Source organism: Silene latifolia, chromosome 3, assembly GCF_048544455.1.
Source record: "Silene latifolia isolate original U9 population chromosome 3, ASM4854445v1, whole genome shotgun sequence".
Lineage (NCBI taxonomy): Eukaryota > Viridiplantae > Streptophyta > Magnoliopsida > Caryophyllales > Caryophyllaceae > Silene > Silene latifolia.
The window spans coordinates 12,355,764-12,368,434 of NC_133528.1; the positions used below are offsets into that span (position 1 = coordinate 12,355,764).

General features: G+C 37.4%; 1 protein-coding gene across 1 annotated transcript; it reads right to left on the bottom strand.

The window, feature by feature from the left end:
• Window positions 1–6,904: 6,904 nt before the first annotated feature.
• Window positions 6,905–9,679, bottom strand: LOC141648678 (uncharacterized). The gene is made up of 4 exons (XM_074457402.1): window positions 9,563–9,679; window positions 8,112–8,450; window positions 7,244–7,651; window positions 6,905–7,057 (listed from the first exon to the last, which is right to left on the bottom strand). The coding sequence occupies exons 1-4, from the start codon at window positions 9,677–9,679 to the stop codon at window positions 6,905–6,907; spliced, it is 1,017 nt and encodes a 338-aa protein (XP_074313503.1).
• Window positions 9,680–12,671: the final 2,992 nt, after the last annotated feature.

The following is a 12,671-nucleotide window of genomic DNA, read 5'->3' on the forward strand; positions in this document are numbered from 1 at the left end:
GGTTTACTTTTAAAGCATTCCGGATCCTTAATTCTATTTCAGTTTTTAAAAAAATCGTTTTAATCTTTTCTTTCGATTTAAATTTTAAGTTTTTATAAAAGAAATCCGGAATTCGATTTTAAAACCCCTAAGTTTACCTTGACTTTTCATTACATTTTCGTTCTCCCTTTTTGTTTTTCATTTTCCCTTTTTTTATTCGCATTTTGAGGCGTGCGTTCACCCATGGACGGTTCGAAAGGATGATTCATGTCAGCCGACCCCAAATCATTTTGGGATTAAGGCTCTGATGTTGTTGTTGTTGTTGTTGTTGTTGTTGTTGTTGTATAACGGGCAATGTAGGATCGAGATTCTACTTTGGATCGATGGGGAGGGTAGGATTGAATCGGTAGAATCGGATCGTAGAATCATAAGATTCTACAAACTCACCAATTATAGTTTTTATTTTGGTAAAAACATATAATTTAAGATCAAAATACTTATTTATTAATATTTATCCATAAAATATTGATAATTAATTATTTTAATATTATATGAACACGTTTCTACAACTTACCCGAAATTTGACTTTTACGATGTCATTATATAAAAATATATATTAATTTTTTTTACTATGAAATCGGATCGCAGGATCGTAAGATCGTATTATGATTCTACCTCTAGAAATTTTTAGATGATTAGGATCGTAAGATTCTATAACCATGATAGAATCGTAAGATCCAGGATCGGTCAAGCCTTTTTAGATCGTAAAATCGTAGAATCGTATGATCGAATCGGGATTCTGACAATAATGATAACGGGTTTTCTAACGTGTGTGATACCAGTTGTCGCCAAATCCTATCAAACACATTTTATAACTCAATACCAAACTAATGAATGTAGTAGGGTAAGGAGGTTGATCCACAGAGATGGTGTGTTAGAAATGGTTTATAAGTCTCGGTCTTTGTTTTAGTCTAGTCGGTCAATAAGATTGAAGTTGTTATCTATGCTAAAAAGCTAAGCTAAGAACATGAAGGTGCTATTTGGCCTTGCTTGTGTAATATAGTTTTTCCTTTTTAAAAGGAGTTTATTCACAAGCTACTTTTGGAAAAAGTTTTGGTTGTTTGGTCATACTTTTGTAAAAGTGATTTCTTATAAAATTTATATGTTTGGCCTAACTACTCTCATCCAACTTTTTCTTTTTTTGCTTTCTCCATTAACCATGTTATTTGTAGATTCATCATTTGAATAAAAATAAATGTTTTAAAAACTTATTTAATCACTCGACAATTATACTAAAACTATATAATTACCCTTCAATTTATAATTCTACACACCTTTGTCAAACTAAAATTATGCAAAAAAATATTGTGAGAAGGTAGAAGCAAATCAAAATTATAATTTTACACATCGTGGTACTTTGACGCTGTATGTGAGAGGATAAAAGCAAATATTGTACATAGAAGAGAAAAAGTCTAGGAACAAAATATATAAAGATGTAATGGTTTCATAAAAAAAAAAAAATTGACACTTTATGTGAAAAAGTAGAAGTAGAAGTAGAAAATCCCTACTTCTACTTTTGGGGGTCAATAATCAGAATCTGACTTTTTAAAAGTAGTTTAAAAACTCGATAATTTAGGGTGTTTGGCCTAACTATTACTTTTTCAGTTACAAAAGCACTTCTAAAGCTTGGCCAAACAACACCGAAGTAAATGAACAAGCAAGTAAACAAATAAAGTAAGCACAACGAGAAGAGAGACTAGGGTGTCGGGGTCACCCAAGTAGGAGGGGTCGAGTCTAAGTCAATGTAGAGGACATAACGAATGGTGAAGTCTAGGTGTGTCCATATCTCTCGATATGAGACGGTCCTTGGGTCAAGTCTAGTTGAACTCTCGCCCTAACTAACCCCAACCCACCTATCTAGTACGGTCCAACTAAGCACGATTCTCGCCGCAAGCAGGGCCGTCTCCGAAATTTCGGGGGCCCTGTGCGAACTTATGAAAATGGGCCCCAATACTGCTATATTTACGTTACTACTTGTATATACACCGAAATGTTAAAAATCGTACCTAGTTTCTTTTATAAAGAGTATTAGTTTAAAAGTACAATGTAGATGTTTTATTAATAGTTTAGATAAACTTGGCATATCAGAATAAATAAAATCAAGAAAAGAAGCAAATAATCTATAATCAAAATTGCGGCAAAAAATCTTAACTAAAAAAAATTGCCGAAATTGGGTCCCGTGAATCAAATAATTTAAAATCAAAAAATGCAGCTATGGGGAGTCGAACACAGATGCGTGCACAAGAAAGACTAATGGGTCACATACTAACCAACTGTGCCAGTTACATTTTGCAAATATTGGGCGTATCAAACTGTACACAAATTATTCTATAAGACTTATATTTAGGTAAGACTAACCCAATAGCATAAGGCCCAACAAAATTACTTAATAAAAATATGAAATAATATTTTTATTTTAATAACCTAATATTTTAAATTAATAACTTACATATTTAAATATGTTAGTGTTCATTATAAAGTATAAAGTTATCAAAATAAAATCAAAAACTTAATATATCAATGTTTTTGCTTGGGCTTTTCTCCTATTGGGTCAGTTCTATGCTATAGGACGGTCCTATAGGAGAGTTGCTGCAAACTGTATATATCTCTAAACTCGCTCTATTGGGCCCCCAAAAATCGGGGGCCCTGTTCGGCCGCACGGCCCGCACATGTTAAAAGCCGGCCCTGGCCGCAAGCAAGTCAAACCAAACACAAGGAAAACCAAGCTCTCGCTCAAGCAATCCCACACATGTTCAAAGCACAAGATAAGAGCCAAACAAACATTTAACATTCAATTACAACTCAAATCCGACCCATTAATCCCACAAGAGCTTCCCCTTACCCTAGTATTAATCTACTCACACATACTTAACATAAAAAGCACAAGTAAGGCAATAATGATTATGCTAAACATAACTAGTTGTGAGATTAACTAAAACAAGAGAAGAAAAATACTATAAGATGAATTTAAAGAGGAAATGATATAATATTTATCAACTATATTAAATTAACTAATTATTAAACTAACCAACAACAATAACATGGAAATAAACATGATTAAATGAACAAAGATTAAAACTTTAACTTAATTAAATGCTAGATCTATCTAATTGAAATAAACATAAAATGGAAATAAATGATATAAAAGAGAAAGGAGAAAGAAATTATACCAACTATGGATTAAATTGAACATGAAAATGATAGATCTTGAAGGATGGATACAAAAAATTAAAACTTGAGTTAATTTAGTACTAACTAGTTTTTTTACCCGTGAAAATCACGGGTTATCTCTAGGAAAATTAAAAATTTAGATAGTTGATTTTTTTTGTGAATATCAAATGAAATCGGAATTTATTTTATCGTTGATACATATTCCTATTCTTTAATTTTGATCATCATCTAATAAAAATTCATAAATTTTAGAATTTTGTTATGTACGAATTAGAAAACTTTAAAACCAAATTGAAATATTGAAGTTGTTAGTTGTTAGCCGCTAACCATACAACTTCACCACAAGGTCTTCCTTTCGTACCGCCTACAAAACAAAAGTACAACAAAAAACAATACACAAATTAGTAATTCGTCATTCCAAATTCAAGTTAAAGAAAATACTGCAAATTTTTACCACCCCAAATGATTGTTTTGGAGGAAAACAAATGAGACGATCTTAGATAAGAGAGGCTAAATAATGCTAATTTGGAGTGAAGTTAAATGATGCACAGTAAAATTAGTGTTCACAAACTTTAAATGACATAAATATTAATTAGGAAAACTTCACCAAAAAAAAAAATATTAATTAGGAAAAAAACAAAAGCATTGAAAGGGTTGTATATAATGAGTTTCTTTATATAACCTTTATGGTGGTAGAAATTATTGCAAAATTAGTATGAGAGTTAAATGGAGTAACGGTTAAGCTAGGGTAGGGAAGTAGAAGAGACGTGTGAGAAAATTCGACGATGCCTTTAAGAAAATCATTGGACTTATGTGAAAATTATCGTGGGTTGAACTTAAATAATGGTTGAATATAAAATTCCATAATTTTACGTTTAAGAATATTATTAAGCTACTCATTTGTTTTTCTTTTCAAGTTTGTGTAATTTTAAATAAATAAATAAATATATAACTTTTATGAGCTATATTACTATGAAAATGGTTAATCGATTCACTGACATTTTTTTCATTGTAAAATGACAATTTTAATTGTAAACAAAGAAATTTTGATGTGAATTTTGGTAAGTTATATCTTATTTTTTGGAATTTTTTAATTCAACTATGAAATATAGTTTGTAATTTAATTTGGAAGTTCATGAGTAATAGTTATTAAATGGAGGATTAGTGAATGAAAACTATTGTAGGTTTAATAGCCATTACAAACTATTGATTCCCATCTTTTAATTTGCCTTTTCATTTATTTTTGAGTTATGACTATTATTAAATAAGATAATTCATTAGCAAGGAGCTCAAGAGGTAAAACAAATAGGAAAAAAATGTTAATGAAAATTACTATTATTATTATTGATCTTAAATAGTGGTTGAAATAAAATGTCATACCTTTACTTTTAAAAATATTATTAAACTTCACAATTATTTTATTTTTAATTAAAAGAGTTTGTATAACGATCTTAAATAAATAGATGTATGTGTAAATTTTAAGTGGTACAATTTCAGGAAAGGTAAGTTTAACTTTTTACCAAAAAAAAATATATACAACATTTTCATCCTATGAAAATAAATTAAAAAAAACTATGAAAATTTTTAATCAATTCATTAACATGTTCTACTGCAAAACATTCAATTAAAATGTTAATTTTATAAAAGAATGTTATGTTTTCAATTGTCATTAATCAAGTAAGCAACATAAATTAAAATTAATTAATATTAGCACATATAAAAATGACATGTGGAATAAAAATTAAATGGTATAAGTAGCCTTTTAACTATATAGTATAGATGTCTGCGTGGAGAATGGTTGGGTAAGCGTGTGTCAATCTTAACCAAGGTGGCAATATGAATGTCTATGTGGCTTTTCCACATCCTACGTGGCTTTGTCTAGTTGGCATTTTTTAGAATGCCTTTTAATAGTATTGTATAGATTTCTACCATAAAATAATTATAGATGAGAAAATATGAAAGGAAAAAAATGTGTTTACTAAAACTACTCCTATTGTTTTTTCTACCTACCAAATGCTGCGTACAACAAAAACAAGGGGGGTTGTCATCAAGGCCGGTAAGGGCCTTCCAAAGAGCACTATGGTCAAAATTTTCGGGGACTTTATGAGGAGGGCTCGGTTCTAGCCCAAAATATAAAGCAAAGGTCGATAATGTCAAAGAGTAGTCTTTGTTCATAAGACGGAAGTGAAAAAACGCGACCTTTTGATTTTGGCGGTGTTTATCAATCCTCAATGAGCTTAGAAATTCCCAAGTAAGACGGGAATAGGTCTTCTCATGAATGTCATACATGAATTTCATACCAACTCTTTCAAATAAATCATGGGTGACACGATCTAACCCTAATTCTCTCATGGATTGACGATCAATAAATCGAACTGAACTTGAGGTACGGGAATGCGAGATCGGGGATCATGTCACTAGCCGCGGCCGCCACAAGTTCCACTTGTTGAAGTGCTGAATCCCCCTTTCAGACTCTCTTTTTTGGTTCCATGGTTGTATTTGTGAGAGGGTTAGTGAAAGGGAGGGGGTTGGTGGTTGATTGTTGGAGGAAAGGAGGTGATTGAGGGTGTTTTGGAGGAGAAAGGGGAAATATAGAGGGAGAGTGTGTCGTGGGAAATTATGAGGGAATGAGTTGTTTTTTGCGTTTTTTGACCCGTTAGAGTATTCCCAGCCAGCCGGTCGATGGACCGGCCGCCGGTGCCCCGACTGGGAGTACAAGCACATTTCAAATTTTTTCCAAAAACCATCAGGGAACTCCCAGCCGGTCTAGAGAGCGGCCGCCGGTGCCCCGGCTGGGAGTACATCATAACTCCAATTCCTCATATATGTAGTCCCAGCCGGTGGGCCAGTTCCCTGCCGGTAGGCCGGCAGGGAACTACATCTCCTCTATTTTTCTTCGTGTTTGCCACTATGGGGGTGTTCCCAGCCGGTGCACCGGCTGCCGGCCTACCGGCTCACACCCCCATTCTCGTCTTTTTCACCAATTTTGCCAAGTATCTGCACTCCCAGCCGGTGGACCGGATGCCGGCCTGCCGGCTGGAAGACTTCTCTCCTTAATTCTCAACTTTTTTTTTTTCATCAACTTACAAGGGACCGGCTGCCGGTGCCCCGGCTGGGAGTACACTTCCTCATGTTTTCTTCAATATGCCCCTACTTTCAAATCACTTCTTCAATTGGCCTCGAGTTACGTGTTTTCGTCTTTTTTAGCCGACTCATCAAGTCGGGGAATGGCCAATTGAAGGTTATGCGCTTATTCTTCATCAAACCCCGATTTTCTTCACAGTGACATCCCGTCATCAATCAAACTAGCCAAGTACAAATGTTCCAAAATTCTCATTAACTATCTAGATGAATGCTATGTACAAATGGTGGTTCTTGTGGGATTCCACCAAACCACTTCTTGTTCATGTTTGAAATTACTCATCCCCCAAGGATGGGGGTCTTCCAAGTGAAGTTCACCTCGGGTCTCAATAGGTTGAACCTTATAAAAGAATTTCACTCGTTGTCCATTCACTTTGAAGCACTTACCTTTGTTGTTCTTCAATTCAAAGGAGCCATAGGAGAACACGGTCACCACCTCAAAGGGTCCCGACCATTGGGACCTCAACTTTCCGGGAAACAATTGGAACCGGGAGTTGAAGAGTAGGACCTTGTCTCCTACACCAATTTCTTTCTTTGTAATCTTGGAATCGTGTCATTGCTTAGTCCGCTCCTTGTAGAGTTTGGCATTCTCATAAGCATCCAACCTCAACTCATGAAGCTCATTAAGTTGAAGGAAACACTTGTTCCCCACGGCATCTAAATCATAGTTGAATTTCTTAATTAAGAGCCCATCTTGCCCCGTGTTCTAATTCAAGAGGTAGATGACAAGACTTGCTAAAGACCAAACGATAGGGAGTGGTGCCTATCGGGGGTCTTGTAAGCGGTTCTTAAAGTCCATAGTACATCATTGAGTTTGGTGCTCTAATCTTTTCTAGACTTGTTCACAAATCACAACCCGCTCTAAGATAGCCTTGATTTGCCGATTTGATACCTCCACTTGCTCATTGGTTTGGGGGTGGTAGGCAAGAGCTACTTTATGTCGGACGCCGTATTTCTTGAGTAGAGCATAAATGGTGCGGTTAATGAAGTGTGATCCACCATCGCTTATGATGGCAAGAGGTACTCCAAAGCGGGGGAATATATACTCCTTGAAGAGCTTAGACACCACTCTTGAATCATTAGTAGGGGCGGCTATTGCTTCTATCCACTTGGACACGTAGTCCACTGCAACCAAAATGTATTGGTTTCCAATTGATGACGGAAACGTTCCCATAAAGTCCACACCCCATACATCAAAGAGTTCCACTTCCAAGATATTGTTCAAAGGCATCTCATCACGCCTTCCAATGTTTCCTCTTCTTTGACAAGAATTACATGAATGAACCATGGCATAAGCATCCTTAAATAGGAGGGCCAATAGAATCCACAATGAAGAACCCGGGCTTGGGTCCTAGAGGTGGACAAATGCCCTCCATATGTTGTAGCATGGCAAGCTTGAAGGATTGTTTTACCTTCCTCATGAGTGACACATCTTCTATAAATTCCATCATTACATCTCCTATATAGGAAAAGATCTTCCCACACATATCTCCTAGACTCATATCTCAACTTCTTCCTAGCTTGGTTGTCAAGTCCTGCCGGGATAAAGTTGGAGCTCAAATAATTAGCAATATCCGCATACCAAGGGTCGGAGTGCGTTATTGCTAAGATAGAGTCATCGGGCAACCATTCATCAATGGGAATCCCATCATCAACATCCCCCGGGCTTCTCTAGTCAACCTTGATAGATGATCCGCAACAAGATTCTCGGATCCCGGTTTATCTTTGATTGTGACATCGAACTCTTGCAACAACAATACCCAACGGATCAATCTCGGTTTAGTATCCTTCTTGACCATAAGTTTATTGATGGCGGTGTGATCCGTGTAGACAACGACTTTAGAACATAGGAGGTAAGGTCGGGATTTCTCAAACGCATACACCGCCGCCAACATTTCTTTCTCCGTGGTAGTGTAATTATATTGATCATTGTCTAAGGTCTTGCTTATGTATGCTATCACATGGAGCTTCTTGTCTTGCCTTTGCCATAAGACCGCCCCCAATGCAAAGTCACTTGAATCACACATCAGATCAATTCGAAAGGGAGGTCCTAATTGGGTGGTTGTACTATTGGAGCCGATATCAAGGCTTGCTTGAACCTACAAAAACTTTCAACACAAGATTGATCAAATATGAAGGGAGTTTACTTAGCCAAAAGTGAGGTGAGGGGTTTAGCGATTTTTGCGAAATCTTTGATAAACCTTCGGTAAAACCCCGCATGGCCTAATAAACTCCTCACACCCTTGACATTTGTGGGTGGGGGAAGTTTCTCAATCACCTCTACCTTTGCTTTGTCCACTTGGATCACCTCCTTAGAAATAACATGCCCTAGAACTACTCCCTTTTGCACCATGAAATGACACTTCTCCCAATTCAATTTTAAATTGTATCAGATGCATGTTTGGAGCACAAGGGAGAGATTCTTTAGGCAATCATCAAATGAGGTGTCATGGACACTAAAATCATCCATGAACACCTCCATAGACTTCTCAATATACTCGGAAAAGATAGACATCATGGCCCGTTGAAATCTCCCGGGAGCATTGCAAAGGCCAAACGACATTCTTCGATATGCGAAGACGCCGTAAGGACAAGTAAAGGTAGTCTTTGCTTGATCATCCGGGTGGATGGGTATTTGGAAAAACCCGGAGTACCCGTTAAGAAAGCAAAAATAATCGTGGTTTGCAAGTCTCTCGAGCATTTGGTCAATGAATGGTAAGGGGAAGTGATCTTTGATTGAGGCGGAATTAAGCTTTCTATAATCGATGCACATCCTCCATCCCGTGATCGGTCGGGTTGAGATGAGTTCACCGTCCTCATTCTCAACCACGGTCATACCACCCTTTTTGGGGACGATTTGAACCGGGCTCACCCAATCGCTCCCCGAGATGGAGTAGATAATTCCGAATTCAAGCAACTTATCAACTTTCTTACTTACCACCTCCTTCAATTTCTCATTTAACCCTCTCATAGGTTGGGCGGAAAGAGTAAATCAATCCTCAAGTGTGATGCGGTGCATGCACACTCGGGGATCGATTCTCGTGAAGTCATCAAGGCTATACGTACCCAATGACTTTCTTGTTTTCCTTAAGAACTTTTAAGAGTTTTTCTTTTTGGGAAGCCATTAGGTCTGCATTGAGTATCACGGGGAAGGAGTGTGCCTCATCGAGATAGGCATACTCAAGGGAGGGGCTAAAGGTTTAGGGTTTACCTTTGGAGGGTTCTTACCCTCAACTTCATCCAAGATAGGTGGTAGAGCTTTATAATCTTCCTCCAAATGCTCCCCCGAGCATTTGTCCTTAGCTTCTTCAATAGCTTCTTCTAACATGTCTATGGAGTAAACACTTTCGAACATAGGTTGTGACATGACTCCGGTCAAATAAAATTCAACTATATTCCCTCCCACCCTAAAGGTGAGCTTACCCTCCATGACGCTAATATTAACATCTCCGGTTGCTAGGAAGGCTCTTTGATGAAGGGTTTTGTCGCACTCCCCCAATCAAATAATTTACTCAACTAATGTAGTAGGGTAGTCGAGGTCGAACCACAAGGAGCATGGGTGACTATTAATTGTCTAAATTCTTATGCTTAGCTAAGTCAGAGAAAATAAGGATGAATTATTATATAAAGGACTAAACTAAATAAGAAGAAATGAATTAAACTAATTAAACTATAAAATGAGAACCAAAGTGGCTTGGGTGTAGTGGATTTTGGGAGTGCCTCAAAGCGTTGCAATGACAACGAATTGAGAGGTCCCAAGTTCGACTCCCTACACGGGAGTGCTGCGGTTACCTGTCATCCTAAAGGATGTCTTACATGGCACACGTGGTATTGCATGTGCCCGGGGGGATTCAACCCCTCGTCACCAAAAAAAAAACAAAAACTATAAAATGAGAAAGCAAGCTATCAAATACGATTTACTCAAGTTATTAAAGCCTAGGGAACGACTAAACCACCGACATTCGTAATAAATCATGAGTTCCTTCAACTAGTTGCCAAGGGGGAAGTGTATTGGGTGGAGACGCCTCTAATTCGCCCACCAACTCCCTCCCGGGCTCATGGTGGGACACTAGTGATACTAAATCAACTCCCTCCCGGGCTCATGACTCGATTTCCCCCGACTCAAGACTCACCAAAGTGGGCCCACTCCGCTCACCTCTCATCAAGATCAAGGGCTTAAGCCCGCGATAAACTCCCGGTCATCCCTACCCTTCTCCCGAAGGTGAACTTCAAACCGAAAAACAAAGGCACCCTACTTGGGTTCTCCCTCCCGGGCTCAACCCAAGTCGGCACACGACCAAAAAGGGGTAATGTAATCAATCCCAACCTAACCAACTCCCGTTGGTGGACAATGGTCAAAACCGACAATTACTCCCAAATGGACACAACAATTCAATTCCTTTGGTTAAACCCAAAAACCCCTCCTCAACAACTAATTTAATGAAATTCAATTAGATAAATTACTCATGTAAGGGTCTAATTGCACCCTAGTAAGAATACTACTCACTAATCATGGTTATAAGGGCAAAATAAACAATAAAGATGGATTCTTTAAGCATAAACATGGTGGGAGAATAAATTCTACTACTAATCATGCAATTAATAAACAAAATTATGAGGAAAGACAAATTAATCTAAGATGGAAAGAGATTAATGCAAAAAGACACAAACTTTAACTCAATAACCCAAAGACTCAATCTTTGGAGGAGAAACAACAATTGGTAACATGAATAAGGAAGAGAAAAAAAAAGTAAATGTAAACAAATGAAATTAAGGAAAAGAATTATACCAACTTAATTGCAAAAGGTGGAAATTTGGATTGAAATATGGAGGGATTCTTCAATTCCCCAAATACAACCCAAAATTACTAATTGTAAACTAATGAAAAGAGAAGAACTTGAATAAACTAGTAGAATTAAACTAATAATTAAAGAAAGATTACAACTTTTTATTGAATGAAAATGAGAGAGAAAATATTAGGGTTTTACAATATTGAGAGAGAGAATAATAATCTAGTCTAATTTCTAAGGTAGTCTCTAATCGATGGTTGGAGTGTAAGGGTGTAGTCTTTATACTAGTCTAATTAGTAATAATAATAATAATAATAATAATAATAATCCTCAAAGATTCTAATTACACGACACCTTAACTCCAAAACCCAAAACAAAAGCAAAACAAGAGAAACAAAGGAGGAAAACGACGGATGAAAAATAGCAGCAGGGGCCAAGGGCCGGCAGTCCGGCGGCCGGAGTCTTGAACGGCGCCGAGGCATTTCAGAATTGGACGACAAATACACATGTGTTCAAGGTGGAGGACGGCGGCCGGTTGCACGGCTGAAGCCTCTAGCCTTGCTTGTTTTGTTGTTCATTCGAAGACAAGGAGGAGGAGGATGGTCATCTAGCCGGTTGACCGGCGGCCTGGTAGTCGGCTCAGGGTGCTTCAGCGAAGATGGAGCTGCTGGTTGTTGGTGGCGGTGGATGCCGGTGGTTCTGCTGCTCTGGCCGTAGGGTGGAGAATGGAGGATGATGGTGATGATGATGAATGTGGGTCTAATGGCGAAGTTGTTGATCGGAGGTGGAGGAGTGCAATGGTGCCGAGCTCGAATGTCGGGTTTTCGGTGAAAAGACATGGAAATTGGTGGAGGTAATAGTGGAGATGGTGATGTGAGTGAATTTTGTAGTGTTGATATTTGGTAATGGTGAAGTGGGAAGACTTGGGTTTGCTGTTGATGCGAGAGAAGACAAAGAGAGTTGCAAAATTGGGCTATTGGTTTGATAAGGGTCAAATGTTGACCTTACAACTATTTTAAATCTCCATTGGCTTCACCATGAGTCCATGGCCCGTCTTGATCCACTTAACTCCTCGATTTCCATCTCATTACACTTCCTTACCTACACATTATTAAAATAAAGTGATATTAATATTAATATTAAATAAAAATTCCGACTAATTAATAAATATAACGACGACGACTATTATTATAAATTAGTAAATAAATGAGCTAATTAGACAATTAAACACGCAAAATCGAGTCGTAATAAGATATAAATGCGGGGTAAAAAGTGACTAAAATGCTATTCATCAAACCTCTCCACACTTAAACCTTACTCGTCCTCGAGTAAGCTCATTTAAACTAAACCGAGACCCTTAATATAAAAGACTATCTAAACTACTAATATCCGATGAGAGGCAATTAACGGGCCTTCTCCGTCCCTTCAACTCACAACGAAACACAATGAGGTATGTGCTATATTGCAAGGCAAGTGGGGGCTTGCGGAAAATTTTGATGCAATCATTCAATTAAGCACAAGTCAACATAT